Here is a 17,339-nt window from a genome sequence, read left to right as displayed (position 1 = left end):
CTGTTGGGATAATGTTGGGGAAATAACAGGAGTTTGAGTCGTTCAGGTTACATTGGTTAACGTTAACCTAACGCAGACCATTCTTGGGTGTGGATTTGCCAGCCATGAGCAGTCGCGTGATTCAATGCAGTGATTCGTTCAGTCTCACACGCAGCAGACGGATCTGCTATCTGATACGCCGTCGAGTTGAGGGTTCGTGAGTTCATGTCTGCTTCGTGTCTGCGATCACGGTGTCACCACTGGGCACGTTTCGACAGCCGGCAGACTGAGGAGTGAAATGTTGTGGGTGGAGGCAGCGTTTGTTTCAGCGGAGAGGGTGTGCGCTTGTGTGCTTGTGTGCTTGTGTGCTTGTGCACTTGTGTGCTTGTGTGCTTGTGTGCTCTCTTCTGAATTGATGGATAATGGGGTTGCAGTGATGAAGTCAGCTTGCACATTCAGCTTGGCATTCCAAACTTCGCAGAAATAATTTAAAATCTTGGTAGAAATGTAACCAGGTGTGTGAAGGTGTGCCTTAGATATGGTGTGTGGTGTGTATGGTAGATATGTGCTACACCTTAAAAAGGAAGTAATAATTTATTGGAAATTACGTAAAACTTACCAAGAAGGATGATTTATCCAGGGGCTGTTGATTTCTGGAGGGTATGTCTATATGAGTTGGCATGGATTGGTATCCATGGCAGCAAATTAATTAGAAGACACGTAAGTCTACATGACAAAAAAGTGTGATGTGCCATATTCCCTGTGAGAGGGAGATGGGATGCAGTGTTTCAAATGAAAGTTTTGTTTGAGGAGATTATGTTTTCATGTAGCACAGAAAAAGCATTTAATTCATTAATTTGAATTTTGGACGTTTTGGCAGACGCTCTTATCCAGAGGAACATACAGTGCTTGCTTACAATCTATTTATACAGCTGGCTATTGTAACGACTTCAGCGAGAGACACGGCAGCTGGTCAACCTTAGGCGCAGGAAACATGCAAAACAGGGAGACTGTGAGAATGTGCGCTTCTTTTATGCCTGTGTCGAGGCTTCTTGGTCAGGTTCTGCACAACACGCGTAGCAACATCTAACTGGCCAGGTTATGACCCAATCCCAAAGATGACCCAGTCCCAACGATGACCCAATCCCAAAGATGACCCAGTCCCAACTATGACCCAGTCCCAACAACAAGTACTTTGTGCATGAACTTGCACAATAAGCGGTGGCTAGCTTCATAGCTAGCCGTTGTTACTGTATTTTACTGAAGCAGGTGAAATCAAGTTCAAGGGTACAGTAGCAGTGGCTCTACTGGGAATCTGACCCATAGCTACAAATCCAGTTCTCTAACCAGTGCTCTGCACTTTCACCCAGTGCATATGCCCTAACCGGTACCAGAGATTGAGGGAAAGAGAGAGGGGAGGAGGGTGGAGGCCTTTTCAGGAGGCTATTTATAGTGTGGAGCTGAGCCCAGACACTCCGCATGGTCCAGGGGGAGGTCAGCCAGCACCGGGCCGGCTGTTGAGCTCGCTGGACAGGTGAAATGTTGAGTGGTGTGGACAGGTGAGATGTTGAGTGGTGTGGACAGGTGAGATGTTGAGTGTTGCGGACAGGTGAGATGTTGAGTGGTGCAGACAGGTGAGATGTTGAGTGGTGTGGACAGGTGAGATGTTGAGCGTTGTGGACAGGTGGATGTGTGGAGAGAGCCTGGAAACCGTGTAGATGTTGAGTTGTCTTGGAGGAACAGGTGAGAATCCATTGATGTGTGGACATGTTTTGATGTTGTGACAGGTGGGATGTTGAGTGGACTGGACAGGTGAGATGTTGAGTGGTGTGGACAGGTGAGATGTTGAGTGTTGTGGACAGGTGAGATGTTGAGTGGTGTGGACAGGTGGGATGTTGAGTGGACTGGACAGGTGAGATGTTGAGTGGTGTGGACAGGTGAGATGTTGAGTGGTGTGGACAGGTGGGATGTTGAGTGTTGTGGACAGGTGGGATGTTGAGTGGACTGGACAGGTGAGATGTTGAGTGGTGTGGACAGGTGAGATGTTGAGTGTTGTGGACAGGTGGGATGTTGAGTGGACTGGACAGGTGAAATGTTGAGCGCGCTGGACAGGTGAGATGTTGAGTGTTGTGGACAGGTGGGATGTTGAGTGGTGTAGACAGGTGAGATGTTGAGTGGTGTGGACAGGTGAGATGTTGAGCGTTGTGGACAGGTGAAACCAGCTGTGGAGAGAGCCTGTAAAAACCTGTCTGCTCCAGACCCAGCTGTGTTGTCAGTTGTCCTCTGGAGGAGACAGTTGCTGAGTAATCCATTGCATCATGTTACACTGCTTTTATTTGTCAGGCGCTGTTATCCAAACTGAAGTACAGTAAGTGTGTACCGAGGGTCATCGGACAACATTGATCAGTTAAAGCAGGTTCACCTGAGACGCGTGGTAGTGCCGTCAAACACCGCGGGCGTTGGTGAAAAAGGAGTTAACCGGGATCAGAGCTGTACTCTCCACTCTAGAGCAAAGCGCAGGTCGTAGTGCCACCGGTCCAGCACGTCCTGGGTCCGTTTGAGCTCCCGCCCGTAGACTAGCCTCTGTTGCCAAAATGCGTTTCTCACTGTCAGTATTAACACAGCACTCACTCGCCCAACACTCGCCCAACACTCACCCAACACTCGCCCAACACTCGCCCACCAGTCTCCTGACCTGCTTGAGTGTGTCGCTGTATTAACAGCTCGCGAAACTTTCTCCTTTTTTTCGTTGTTTTTTTCTTGGGGTTTTCCATTGCAGTACCTCCTGTACCTACCTGTATTTCATTCAGTAGTTTATAATTCAGGGGTATGGCCCCCGTTATCATAATTCAAGTCCATGACTAGTCCAGTGAAGGGAGGAGTTGGCTGTGGGGTGTATATTTGGGGGTTTGATCGAGTGTTAACGCCTTCTTTCTCCCGGAAGTATCCGAGCGAGAGAGAGGCCGGCGAAAGAGGACCTGGCACCGGGACCCCAGCAGGTGCCGGAGCCCCCCTCTTCCAGGAGGCACCCCCAGGTTTGGGCTCCCTACATGGGGAGCTCCGCCCCCCTAAACGTGGTGTCCCCCCCCGACCCGGGGCCACAGGCCCCCATCGGCCCGCCCCCCGCCGCCAGACCCGCGCCAACGGGCATCACGGCGGCGGTACGAGAGATAGAGCCGCCCAAAAGGAGGAGGAGCCTGGACCCCGCCCACTCCCGCGACCGCGCCCGCAGGCAGACGGAGGGCGTGGTGGTGATCCGCCAGAGCGGGCCCGCGGCGCCGACCCGCGAAATCGAGCGCCCCAGGTGGAGGCGGAGCATGGACCCCACTCGTTACCACACCCACGGCCACGCCCAGGACCGCGCCCAAGACCACACCCACGGCCACGCCCACGGGAGCCGGCCGGAGGGCGTAGTGGTGATCCGTCCGAGCGACTTCCCCACACCAGCTGGGCCCGTGGCGGTGACTCGCGAAGCTGAGCAACCCAAATGGAGGCGGAGCATGGACCCCGCCCATGGCCACGCCCACGGCGTCCTGCGAGAGGGGGTGGGCGAGCTACGCGAGAGAGACCCCTCGGCACCGGTCGAGCCGGCGATGGAGCAGGAGGCGGAGCCACCCGACCCAAGTCGCCACGCCGACCCAGACCACGCCCACGGCGGGGGCTGGCGGGAGGGGGAGGGGGAGGCAGAGGGGGAGGGCGGGGTCCGCGAGGAGGGGGAGGGCGGGGTCCGCGAGGAGGGGGAGGGCGGGGTCCGCGCCGAGGGCCTGCTGAAGAGCCGGAAGGCGGTGCTCCCCTCGGAGGTGCGCCGCAGGGAGAGGAGCGTGGACGACGTCCACCGCGGCCGCCACAGCGCCCCCCCCAGGGACGGGCCGGGGGGGGGGCGACGCCGGGGCCCCGACGGCGAGGAGGATCCGCCCGAGCCCCCGGTCCGCCTCCGCAGGGCGACGGTCTCGCCCGTGGCCCGGAGCGAGGGCGGCGGCGGCGAGGGCGGCGGCGGCGGCGGCGAGCTGTCGCCGGGGCGACACAAGATCCGCACGCGCTCCATGTCGGACATCGGCGTGGTGCGGCGCTCGGCGGTGTTCCGCAGCCTGGAGCGCGCCGCCAGCCGGGAGAGGCTGCAGCCGCCGCCGGGCCGCGAGCCGGGCCTGCCCAACGGCGACGCCGCCGACATCGGCACCCTGGACACCCGCGTCTCCGTCGCCCAGCTGCGCCACTCCTACCTGGAGAGCGCTAACAGGAAGCCCGAGCTGTAGGTGCAGCGCGCGGGGGGACGCGCATGAACTTCCTGCGGGCGGCCGCTGCGTGTGTGGGTGTGTTCGCTGGGTTACTAAGGCTTCGTTTGAACCCCTGAACCCCTGTGAACCCCAGTGCTGGTTCAGTTCTGTATCCGTATCACTGCATGTGAAACACTCATCAGCCAGTAAGTGCAACGCAGATTAATCACGAAAACGGGTAAACCTGTCCAGTGTTCCCCAGGTCCATCCGTCACACAGACAGGTCGCCCAGGTAGGTCTTTGTCAGGTGGATGTGGAACTACCTGACAAAGACCTACCAAGGTGGTGCAGGCAATGATTTAGATTTTTGGGGCAAGAAACAGGATTTCCTTTTCGTGAGTCCTATCGTCTCAGATTGCGTATATAGATCACACATACATGCATAGTCCGTGGCTTGTGAATATCACAAATGTCCGGTCAAATGAATGATTGGGGTGGTGAAATGATTAAAAGCTAATGGCATGGAATCCCTCATTGTGCCCCCTGTGGTGGGATTCTGGGCCCCCCATATCTAACCCTGAATTATGTGTGCGTGGGATTTATTTTGCACGGTGGCTAACAAATTTGGGCCATTCGCCGGGCGGCTCAATCGGAGCCCCCCCCCGCCCCCCGTGTGTGTGTGCTGTCCGTCTCTCGAGAGGGGGTGACCAGTAATGGTGGGACGGGGTCACCGTACCCCCCCTCCCCCCTCCTCTGCTAATGGTGCCGAATTTGCCTCTTGACTCGCACGTTACCGTGCATGATGTCTGCTTGGCTCCCGTCCCGATTGTGAAAGGGAACGAGTGACCGACTGGGAGGTTTGGTTTGCGTTTGGAGAAGAAGTGCAGTCTGTACTTTCCTCTTACGCTGTCTCTCTCTCTGCTCGGTTTTGTCTCCCCCCGCCACCCCAACCCCTCCCTCCCCCCCTCCCTCGGTGGGAAAGGGAGGTGAGGGGCGAGCCGGCCGGCTTGGATGGGGAGCCGGGCGGGAGGGGGGAGTGGGAGAGGAGCTCCCGTAGGCCCAGGATGTACATCGCCCCCGGCGACGATCGAAAGACCTGTGAGAGGTTCAGGACTCAGCCAATCACGTCCGCTGAGCGCCTGGAGACGGATAGGTAGGCCGCATGAGCACTGAATCATGCCCCCCCCCCCCCAAATGAGGGGGGTCAGGCAGGTGCTGGGGGTTTGAGTACCAACCCAAAGCATGGTGTGTGGAAGAGTGATCATGTCAATCTTTTCTCCCCCCTCGAGGGGTGTGTGCTTTTGAAAGGGGGGGGGAGATGCTGCTGGTGTTTGTAGTGATGTTGAGGTGAAGGTGGGGTGTGTGCAGATGGGGATTGCGAGGTGGGGGTGGGGGAGGGAGGTATTGGAGGGGAGGGGTTGGTGTGTGCATTTGAGGGGTGGGGTCATTGGAGGGGTTGGGGTGTGCATTTGGGAGGGTCCAGTTTGGGAGTGAGCCAATGGGGGGTTGTGGATGATGGAGGGTGAGTTTTAAGGTAATTAGAGGGTGAGATTTAAGGTGGTTGCAGGGTGAGGTTGAAGGTGGTTGGATGGCGAGATTTAAGGTGGTTGCAGGGTGAGGTTTAACGTGGGTGCAGGGTGAGGTTTGAGGTGATTGGAGGAGCATGTGCATTTTGAATGTGTGCCATTTTGCTTTTGGGAGAGGGCACGTTTCCCAAAAGCCTGACAGGTCTGCATAACATACGTCAAAGTTGGGCATGCGTCTAACCAATCACTGGACTGTACTGTAAGTGGTGTTCCAGCTAGCGGTCACTGATCTGGGGTACACCCATGGTTCCCCCATGTTCTCCACGTTCCCCATGTTCTCCATGGTTCTTCACGGTCCCCCAAGTTCTCCATGTGTTACCCATGAACCCTCTGGCTCAGCATGTGTCTAAGTGATGGTGGTGAGCTCTGAGGCTGTTAAGGTGCAATGCTCCCAAATGCTGATCCTGGATCTGTACGAGGACTAAATGTGCCCAGGAAAGACCTGACCACAGCTGTGGGGGGGGGTGTTCTCTAGAGAGGGTGAAAGAGGTCCACAGGTCATGGGTCATGTGACCCTGGCAGAAGCATCACAATGGCGTACGAATGTCACCAATGTCAACTCGCGTTTAGTGCTGGTCTACTCTGGTCAAGGGACGAGAGAAGCAACCGACCATTTTAAAGGTCAAATATGTCGATGAGAAACGTACCTGTGTGCTCCTAACCTCCTTCGTTCTGAAGCATCCGGCCTGCTGTGTGGTTTCTTTCACAGTCTAACTTCAGCCTGCCCGTCTCTGTCGCGTAGCGGTCTGTAAAAGGCGCACGTTTGCGTGCGTTTCTCTTCCGGCTGCCAGAGGTGACCTGCTTTTCTTTGTCGTCCTGCAGGTCCTGTCTGAGCCCGTCGGACCTGCAGAGCACGGAAGGTGAGTCGAACCGTTTCAGTGTCAAAGTCGAATCTGGCGACCGCCCCGCCCGTTCTGCGGGGGGGACTATAAAAGTGTTAAAAGTGGAGATTTGCGCTCGCGGTAATGACACAGTCTCCTGTGAGGTGGCGCTGTTGAGCCTCTCAGGAAGAAGAGTCTCAGTGTAAATATTCCAGCGGAAGCCCTAATTGACGAGCATCTGCTCGAGCACAAGACCGTTTCAGATTTTAAACAGGACTGGCAACCCAAAGGGGTTTTTTATAGACTAATTTGCAGTAGCTAACTGCGGCAGTTATTCTAGTTTAGCAGTTTATACATGTCCTCCTTAGATGGGATATGCTGCAGGGAACGTGGGGTGGGGGTGGTGCGGGGTGTTCCGTCAATGTCGTTTGATGCTAAGAAAGATGAAAGTTCATTTTCTGGGGTGTGCCGTTTGTTTTGGAGTAACACTTCTTCACGCTGAGCATCGTTCAGTAACGCAGATCAAGTGCCTTGGAAACCTGCCTGCCGGTCGTATGCTCCTAAACAAGCCAAATTAATGTCGTATTAAGCACAATTAAACTTTTACATAATAAAGCTCCAAGTATGCCACAGATGGCTTGCTAGATGCTGCGTGTCTGTTGCAGGAAGGACACACAGATGTAGAGCAGATTCAGGCAACGTGCTGGCTGATCTGTCATTAGTCTCACACCCCATTCTCTGCTGATATACTTGAACGTATATGGAAAAGGAAAAAGTGGGTAAATGTGAAAGCTGAACGAGAACGGTGTAAGTCAGATAACACCGTAACGGGCTGCCGTGATGAAGCAGATGTACAAGGGGAAAACAGCGAGGAGATTTCCCATCTGGTAACAGTTAGACTGAGTACTTAATCCAGATCATTCTGTGGCCATTCTGAAGCTCTGGACCGTGGGTTTGTTTCCCTAACCCTCTTGTGGGTTATGGGTCTGTGCGCTTCATTTAGTTTTAGGGGTTTTTCTTTTCTCTCTCTCTTTTTCCATTGCATTCTTTTCTTTTCTCTCGCAGCGAAGACTGTTGTTGGATGATTTGTTTTTCTCGGTGTGCCGTCATTTTTCTCTCTGAAGTTATTTCGCTGGCTTGGTGAGGGGAGTCTGTTCCTCCTTCCGGGTGGTGAAGGTAAAGATTTTCTTTCCTTTCAGCGGATGAAGAGAAGCTGGATGAGAGGGCCAAGCTGAGCGTGGCGGCCAAGAGGTCCCTCTTTCGGGTACTGACCCCCCCAACCCACCCCACACCACCCCCATATCACAGATACATGCATGCAGACATGCAGACACAAGCACACGCACGTACAAACATGTGCATACACACACTCAGATGCGCACGCACACACACACACACATGCAAGCTTCCGTGCACATAAGTGCACATAAACACACACAAACACACACACACACACAGGTCCCATAGTCCATGCCAGCAGAGTCCATGACAGAACACCCCCCCCCCCCCACCCTATCAACACCGCATTCCAAGCCCCTGACTCATTTAAAGCCTCTCCTGTTTGGTTGTGCTGTCAGACGTCCAAACCCGCGGATGATTCGACGCCTACATTCCGACCTCTCCTCCATATCCAGGGCATTACCATGACCCACCCAAGCAAGGCCAGAGGTTATGGGTAAAAGGCAACTTCCAGTCAAGTTCAGTGATGAGAGTTATAACGCTAAACATAATGGCGAGAACCGGCCATTCAGCCCAACAATACTCACCATTTTCCTGACTAAATTGTACCTAGGGATCTGATTACCTACGGACTAGATACTGGAGCATCTAACACTGCCCATGAAGCCTAGTATTGAACATTTATGGCTCTAATACTTGACCTGACAGAATTATGTGGGGAGTAAAGATGCTTTTTAAAGATGTTTTAAAAATATAAACATTATTGTCTATCAGGAAGGATTGTCATTCATTTTAAGTGTCAGTTATTGCTGGGATCCTATTGGTGCATTCCCAGATCTCTCATCTTCCAGGAAGTAGAAAAGTAACCATAGAAGCGCAGCCTCATACACTTAGGACAGCGTGAGGCATTTGTTCTCCATCTCTCACCCCCACCACCCCCCCCTTCTCCCCCCCTCCCATTGGTCCCAGGAGCTGGAGAGGAGCACAGATGGGGGGGTCCCCAAACCCCGCTCCCGAAACGCGGCGGTGGAGAGGCGGCTGAGGCGGGTTCAGGACCGCTCCCACACGCAGCCCGTCACCACACAGGAAGTGGTCATCGCCGCCACGTAAGTCGCCGTATCGGTGGGTTTTCATCAGGAACAGCCCCCCCCGCCCTGTTTTTGGGAGGGGGGGTGGGTTGTTATGGAGATGTTCTTCCCGCAGGTTTGTCGCAGATAAAGCCACAGCCTCAGAAACACGGGACTGGGGAGTCTCCCTTTTCCGAGGGGTTTCTGGATATGGCGGCTGCTTGAAGCCGTTCCAAGTCAGGCCTGAAAATGAGCCTTATATCTGAGCTGCACCACCCCACCCCACCACACCCCCTCCCCCCCCCCATCACCTGATCACCCCCCACCCCCACCACGGCTTCAGACAATGGCATGTCTACTTTATGGGGATGTCTGAACTTTGACCCCTGTTATTTGGTTCAGGTGCAGAGCTAATTGTGATACCCAAAAAATTCTGGTTGTGAATGAAATACCTTTTTAAAGGAAGAGAGAGCTCCTGGACAATTACATGTATAATTTTACCATTCTTTCTGAGCCTGACTGGCTTTCAGATTCAAAGCCAACGCAGAGCCTCCTGATCATATGGAAATTCAGAGTGCAAGGATGACAGGCCTAACTGTGGAACAGTGTTTGGCAGGAGGAGCCAGTCCGTCTGTCATTGCCATCGGCTGACCAAGTCGCTTTTCAAATGTTAATTTGCACTTTGATTTAATCCTTCTGTTTATCTCCCTCTAATCTTTACCCGTCACAGACAGCTGACAATTTAGGAATAATAATGATCTTTTAAAAAATTTTTTTTTTTTTTTTTACCCCACCCACTCTCTGCTCCGTGTGCAGTGCCCCCCCCACCCCGTCCTCACCCCCCACCTCAGCCCGCGTCCCCAGTCCCACAGTAACCAGCAGCGCAGTGACACACTTCAGGTACTGGGGACACGCGTGCGTGTGTATGTGCGTGTGTACGCGCGTGCGTGCGTGCATGTTTGTGCATGGAGCACGTTGGCACCCCTCCTCCCCCCCCCCCCCCGAAACGCTGACTAATGGTGCCGAAATTCCAGTGTCGCACCCACTTCCTGCTTCCTGTTTACCATTTAACAGTTCGGGTTTTCTGGGTACTGTGAACAACTGCTCTGGGGTAATACATGGCTCTTGTTGTCGTGGAGATCATTTTTTATTTTATGATCTGATTTGTCGATGTTCATGTAAGAATTCTGCTGAGAATCGTTAAGTGTGTATCAGTAATTATGTTCAGTCGTTGCACACAGATAAATTTGTCAAAACTGATACTTCATTGTTCCTTCCGAGTCAAAATGAGTGGTTCGGCTCCACAGCGCCCTCTGCTGTCTGACAGAAGTCCCACACTCAAATTTCAAAGCTGCTTTCCTTTTTTTTTTTGCACAGGCATGGTGTGATATTTCTTTCCTTTTTTTATTAGAAACGATTTTTAAGTGTGCTTTGAGGAAAATAAACGTGCCGATGCTGTCTTAAGTTATTATTTTTGTGTAATTTTCCCGAGTCTCGGCCCACTATATTTACAGAAAAGCACACGCTTGCAGCTCATTTTAACAGCGCCCATTTTAACGGTGAGAGACGGGCGGACTGTAAAGGTCAAAGGTAGGGCGTGTTGAGTCAGTGAGGGCTCACATGTCAGCCCCCCCCCGGGTAATCTCACGCGGGGGTCTGATTTTCGACTCGCGCCCAGACGCTGAGGCCCGTAAACCCAAAACTCGACCGGGAGCGAGCCGGTCTCTCCCTCGTCTCTCCGCTGCAACCGAAGACGTTTGACCCCCCGGTCCCGTTCAGCGGTGCCAGGGGCTCGGGGTATCACCTGCTGCCACAAACCTCGTCACTCGACGTCTAACGAGGCTATCGCTTAACGCGTTAGCGTCTTACTGAGGCTATCGCTTAACGCGTTAGCGTCTTACTGAGGCTATCGCTTAACGCGTTAGCGTCTTACTGAGGCTAGCGCTTAACGCGTTAGCGTCTTACTGAGGCTAGCGCTTAACGTGTTAGCGTCTTACTGAGGCTAGCGCTTAACGCGTTAGCGTCTAATGTGGCTAGCGCTTAACGCGTTAGCGTCTAATGTGGCTAGCGCTTAACGCGTTAGCGTCTTACTGAGGCTAGCGCTTAACACGTTAGCGTCTTACTGAGGCTAGCGCTTAACGCGTTAGCGTCTTACTCAGGCTAGCGCTTAACAAACTAGCGTCTAATGGGGCTAGCGCTTAACGCGTTAGCGTCTTACTGAGGCTAGCGCTTAACACGTTAGCGTCTTACTGAGGCTAGCGCTTAACGCGTTAGCGTCTTACTGAGGCTAGGGCTTAACACGTTAGCATCTTACTGAGGCTAGCGCTTAACGCGTTAGCATCTTGCTGAGGCTAGGGCTTAACACGTTAGCGTCTTATTGAGGCTAGCGCTTAACACGTTAGCGTCTTATTGAGGCTAGCGCTACGCTTAGCTCTTACTAGGCTACGAAAATGAGGTCTAGCTCATTAACACGTTAGAGTCTGATGAGGCTCGCGCTTAACACGTTAGCGTCAGGGGTGTTCAGTCTTGTCTGAAAAGGGCCGGTGTGGGGCCAGGTTTCCGTGTTTTAGCGCAGCGCTACGACACCAGATCCAGCTGATTTAACCAATCATGGTCTTCAACCACGACCTTGATGAGCGCAATCAGGCGTGTGGGTACTGGGCTGTAAGCACAGCCTGCTTCCACACCCGCCCCTTTCAGATAGGATCAGGACTCCCCGGATTTAAGGGCTCTAATCTGATTTCATTCTGCCGTACCACAGCCTGGGTGGTGAGCTTGCGTCAGTTTCTGCTCTAATCGCTTCTGATCTGACTAATCTGTACGCACACCAGCAGCAGACCTGGGGCGAATGCTGTATGGCAGTACTACAGCGTATGTTTCCCCTGTGCATCATGGGTAATGGCTGAACACCGCAAGTCTTGAATGTGTTCAGGGGAAAAGGAGGGTAAGGAGTAAATAAAAAAGAAAAATGTCTCTACAGGTGTGGGCTCAGAGGGCAACCAGGTATGCTCACAAATAAATACCTTTTTTTTTTTTTTTGAAGTTGCTTAGTCCGGTCTCAAAGTTAAGAACCAACGGCATGAAATCCCTAATTTCTCTCTAATTGGTGTAGTTCAGACCTTCAATCGCAGCCAGTCACACATCCCATGAACTACAGAGGAAAAGACCAGTCGCAGTGGCTACATCTGCAGGATCCCAGCATGCAACTCACTCGCACGTGTCTCATACAGGCAGTGTGGAACTATAAACATGTCCCGCCTTATAAATGTGAACTGGCTTGTCTGTCAGCTAAGCAGCATGTCTTTAACCCCTTGAAGAGCATGTTTTTTTGGAATGTTTTTTTAATTTTTATTATTCAAACTCAATGTTCTAGAGGTTTCAGTCACCAGCAGTGATTGTTACATCAGCATTGGAATGTTCAGTTAAGAACATTCTAATCACTTATTTATTTACCTCGTGCCTTGAAGGGTCAATACAGTTTTTGGGTGACACTGCTTGTAGGCTGTGTGACACACACACAGATTGTATGATGTGTGTACTGTCCCCACCACCATCACCCCCCCCCCTACCCCCCCCACAGTCTGCAGGCCTCGTCCCAGAAGGGGTCGGTGGCCCGAGAGTCCTCCCTGGGGAAGGAGGCGGAGGAGACGCGCTCCCTGGGGGCGGGGCCTAGCGAGCAGGGCCCGGAGGAGCCCGACCTCTCCACCCTCAGCCTGGCGGAGAAGATGGCGCTCTTCAACCGCCTCTCGCAGCCGGCGCCAGGGCGGGGCCAGGACGGCGCCAGGGCCGACGCCCGCCACCGCAGATCCCACGCCCGCTTCCAGACCCAGCCAATCACGCTGGGAGAGGTGGAGCAGGTGCGTTGCACACGCAGGGACGACGGCACTGGATTATACTGCTAAATTTCTGCATTCGTCACTCAAAATTGCACTCACAATCCAGTACGCACACTTAGTGTTTATTAAATAACTCCTATTGGCTTGGTGGGTTGTCAATCAGGTGAATAGGTTTTTGTTTTCAGTCACTTGCTAATAATCTCCTAAACGGTGTTGATCAGGAAAATTTGTGGAACCCTTTGATCCCTCCGATACTGTTGCATTCTGGGTATTCTCGTGCAGGCAGTGTTTTCCGCAGAGGGTGTTCCTGCTGTTGGCGTGTTATTGTGATGTCACAATGCCCTCTCGCCCTCTGTTCATGAGGGAGATGAATGTCCTGCTGTTGGCATGTTATTGTGATGTCACAAACCCTCTCGTTCTTTGTTCAAGGGAGAGATAGATGTCCTGCTGTTGGCATGTTATTGTGATGTCACAAAGCCCTCTTGCCCTTCCTTCAAAGGGGGAGGAAATAAAGTTGTGCAATGAGAGATTTCCTGTTGGTTCCCAGCTCCATGTCAGAAGTGCTTTCCTGCTGGATGAACACAACACACTTCACATTGTGCAACCCTTAACTCGTGAGGTTTCTAGTTCAAAGTTACAGCACAAAGATGCATTCGGCCTCTGAGACATCATGTATCATGTAGATTTAGAAGGCAAAGCTTCTGAAATGTTGACTGTGTTGGGTGCATATTAAGCAATATTGTTTGTATCGTCTTATGTACAACTATGTGCCTCTATAATACATAATTAATGAATTCACAAAGTCAATCGGAATTTGTGGATAAATGCTTAATATGCCCAACCCCCAAACCATATTACATTACCTGGATTTAGCAGACACTCTTATCCAGAGCGACTTACACAACTTTTACATGGCATTTACATTTATACAGCTGGATTTATACTGAAGCAATGCAGATTTAAGTAACTTTTCTCAAGGGCACAACAGCAGTGTCTTACCTGGGAGTCTAACCAGTGACCTAACCAGTAACACGACCGACACCTTGCCCATTACACCACACTCTTCCTCACCCTGGTGCCGCGGCTGAAGCAGTGTAAGTGAACCTAGCCTGTCTCTGGCGCAGGACGTAGCCCCAGCACAGCCCGTCCCATTGGCTAACGGCCCCGTAGCCCAGCCCCAGAGAGACGTTAACAGTGAGAAAGTAAGGAGCGTCCGTCCGTCCGTCCGTCTGTCCGTCTGACTGGTGGTGCTTGGCGTTTTGCATCCGATGCATTGTACAGCCTGGCCCCCGGGACTCCCTGATCTGTACCTCCCCGAACCCCCCCCCCCCCCCCCCCCCCCCCGCCCAGTGCAAGACTTGGGGTACAGATCATGAGATTCCATGACCGGAAACCTTCGCCCCCCTGGCCACCTCTAGAACCACACAGTGGCTGCCTTGTGTTTTTGAAGAGATAGCCAATGGGCAATCAGAATATAATATTACACGTCTGTGTGGTCATGTCATGCCAAAAAGATGGAAATAAACTTTGGAATGATTTTTGAATGAATACACTTTTGGGATGGCTTTGCTTTGGACGTGTGATACTTTTTGTTTGAGTCATAATTGCCTCCTTGAGGACATATTTATTTATTTGTTTGTTTTATTAGAATTTTATTTGGCTTGTATAGACTCTTATAGAAGCTTTGTCACTCCTGAGATGACCGTGAGCATGCCGGTATGAAGCTGAAGTGTTATTTCTGCTGTGATGAAGATGACCAGGGGATGGGACGCCATGCGCTTCCTCCCTGACAGGAAGTGCGGTTTGAATGTGCGAGCTTTGTACAGAATGACGTCTTTACCCTGGAGTGTGTGCTGGTTTTTGCTTTGGGCTAAAAAAAAACCAGCATCTGGAAAGGATTCCTTTTAAAAACCATCAGTGACTTGGTTTTGAATTTTTTGTTTTTGTTACCTCTGTGATGCTGCAGGTTTTGTCTGGCTTGTGTTGACATTTTCCCCCAGGGGGAGAATAATGCACTTTGCTTCATAGCGGACGGGTTCTGAAGTCGATGGTTTCCTTCGTCTTTGTGTAAATTAATGGCAAAGCCAAAGACGTCACTTTCAGAGTCAGGGACGCAAGGTCCAGCCTTTTGAATAGTCTGGCTAAGTGCTCCTGCGAGTGAGTGCCTATGGGCTTTAATACAACGTGACTTTAAATAGATGGACTGGTCTTTGTCTCTGTACGTATTCAGAGCAGGTCCTGTCCCATCACGTCAATATCAGTGCTGCTGATTTTAATGTAAAACCATCTGGAAATGTAATGTGGTGTTTTTGTTTTGGGTTTTTTTGTGTTTGTTCTGAAAGTGATGTCTTTACATTGAGAATTGCGTGGATGATGGTTGTCTATCCATCCATCCAGCCGTTATCTGTACTCGCTGATTCCTGGTCAGGGTCGCAGGACGTGCTGGAGCCTATCCCAGCATGCATTGGGCAAGAGGCAGGAATACACCCTGGACAGTTGGCCAGTCCGGATGATGGTTGTGATGCCATTTATTTTTTGGTTGAGGATTAATTAGCATATTTGAAGATTGTCTAATATAGCCAGTATCTTTTAAAAATTTAATTAAAAAAAAATTTTAAGCATTCATTTCCAGCCCTCCTGTTCCCTGTGAATGGACAGGGTCCAAGGCATGTCACCCAGCTGCACTGGTTCTGTAAAGGTGCCGTTTTTGCTAGCAGCAGCTGGAGCTGCAGTGCATCGTCATGACCAGAGGGGGCGCTCCGCATGGCATGTGATGACATGTAGCAGCAATCGAGTCGGAAGAGGTGGAGTGTATATACGGCATGATGAGTCTGCTGTTGTCTGACCTCACCCCCTGTTTCTCCCCCCCCCCCCCCCCTCGGGTTCCACAGCTGCAGAACGGAGGCGGGGTTAAGATGGGGGCGCTGTCCGCCTCCGTGGTCCGATCCGCCACGACCGGCACGGTCTCTACCGCCCACGCTGGCGAGATCCACCTGGGCAAGTCCACCGCCGTCGTGTGCCCCCCCCAGCCCCCCAGCCGAGGGAAACGTGACAGAGCTGTCGCCAGGCAACAGGGTCTGATTGACATTAGCATGACGAGCACCGCTGTCGCCGAGCCCCGCCCCCAGCCTCTCACAGAACTCCGCCCCCAGCCTCTCACAGAACTCCGCCCCCAGCCTCTCACAGAACTCCGCCCCAGCCACTCTCAGAGCCCCGCCCCCAGCCTCTCACAGAACTCCGCCCCCAGCCACTCTTAGAGCCCCGCCCCCAGCCTCTCACAGAGCCCCAACCTCTGCCTCTCTCAGAGCCCCGCCCCCAGCCTCTCATAGAACTCCGCCCCCAGCCTCTCACAGAACTCCGCCCCCAGCCTGTCACAGAGCCCCGCCCCCAGCCTCTCTCAGAGCCCCACCCCCAGTCTTACATAGAGCCACAGCAGTCAGAAATCAGGCATTATGGCTCAGTGCCAACCAACCGGAGATGGGAGGAGGAGAGAAGAGTGAGGGAGGAGGAGGAGAGAAGAACAAGGGAGGAGGAGGATAGAAGAACAAGGGAGGAGGAGGAGAGAAGAGCATGGGAGGAGGAGAGGAGAAAGCAGGAGGAAGAGGAGAGAAGAACAAGGGAGGAGGAGATGAGAAGAATCAGGGAGGAGGAGGCAAGAAGAGCGTGGGAAGAGGAGAGGAGAAAGCAGGAGGAGGAGGAGAGAAGAACAAGGGAGGAGGAGGTGAGAAGAATCAGGGAGGAGGAGGCAAGAAGAGCATGGGAAGAGGAGAGGAGAAAGCAGGAGGAGGAGAGAAGAATGAGGGAGGAGGCGCAAAGAGCATGGCAGGAGGAGAGGAGAAAGCAGCAGCAGCAGGAGGAGGAGAGAAGAATGAGGGAGGAGGCGCAAAGAACGTGGCAGGAGGAGAGGAGAAAGCAGCAGGAGGAGGAGAGAAGAACGAGGGAGGCGGAGGCAAGAAGAACGAGGGAGGAGGAGAGAAAGCAGGAGGAGGAGAGAAGAGTGAGGGAGGAGGAGAGAAGAGCATGGGAAGAGGAGAGGAGAAAACAGGAGGAGGAGGAGAGAAGAATGAGGGAGGAGGAGGAGAGAAAAAGATGGAAGGAGGAAAGAAGAAAGAGGAGGGAGGAAGAGGAAAGGCTCCTCCTCTCTCCGGACGGGGAGAGACAGCAGCTCCAGCCCCTCCCCCCAGAGAGGAGCGGGGAGCGGCGTGCGGTGGCTGACCCCCCCTGGAGGAGGGAGGGGGAGGGCGGGGCTGACCCCCCCTGGAGGAGGGAGGGGGAGGGCGGGGCTGACCCCCCCTGGAGACGCGAGGGAGTGGGCGGGGCTGACCCCCCCTGGAGGAGCGAGGGAGTGGGCGTGGCTGACCCCCCCTGGAGGAGCGAGGGAGTGGGCGTGGCCTACCAGCACCGGCAGGAGCAGAGGAGCTACCTGAGGGAGCTGCACCAGGCCGACGGCGTCTTCAGGGCCAAGCCGGGCATTGTGGGTAAGCAGGAAGGGCGTGGCGACGTTGGGGGGTGTGCGGTTTCTTAAAATTATCCTTGTGTGCGTGGTCCGCACCGAGATCTCCCTCATGGCCCCTGCTCTCCACACACACACACACACACACACACACACACACACACACACACCCTCTCTATCTCTCTCTCTCTCACACACACACAC

The 17,339-nt window shown here is 53.2% G+C and overlaps 1 protein-coding gene across 1 annotated transcript in view; it reads left to right on the top strand.

Moving 5' to 3' along the window:
- LOC135260525 (supervillin-like) overlaps nt 1-17,339 on the top strand; it is a 53,366-nt gene that overhangs the window by 12,685 nt on the left and 23,342 nt on the right. Inside the window, 10 exon segments of the mRNA XM_064345809.1 lie at nt 2,924-4,228; nt 5,176-5,346; nt 6,602-6,639; nt 7,800-7,864; nt 8,749-8,885; nt 9,663-9,746; nt 12,427-12,703; nt 13,807-13,884; nt 15,574-15,933; nt 15,936-17,160. Of these exon segments, the coding sequence (XP_064201879.1) occupies nt 2,924-4,228; nt 5,176-5,346; nt 6,602-6,639; nt 7,800-7,864; nt 8,749-8,885; nt 9,663-9,746; nt 12,427-12,703; nt 13,807-13,884; nt 15,574-15,933; nt 15,936-17,160 (3,740 nt within the window).

Source organism: Anguilla rostrata, chromosome 8 (assembly GCF_018555375.3).
Source record: "Anguilla rostrata isolate EN2019 chromosome 8, ASM1855537v3, whole genome shotgun sequence".
Classification (NCBI taxonomy): Eukaryota; Metazoa; Chordata; class Actinopteri; order Anguilliformes; family Anguillidae; genus Anguilla; species Anguilla rostrata.
Note: the sequence above shows the minus strand (reverse complement) of the source record. Positions and strands in the feature narration are given on the sequence as shown.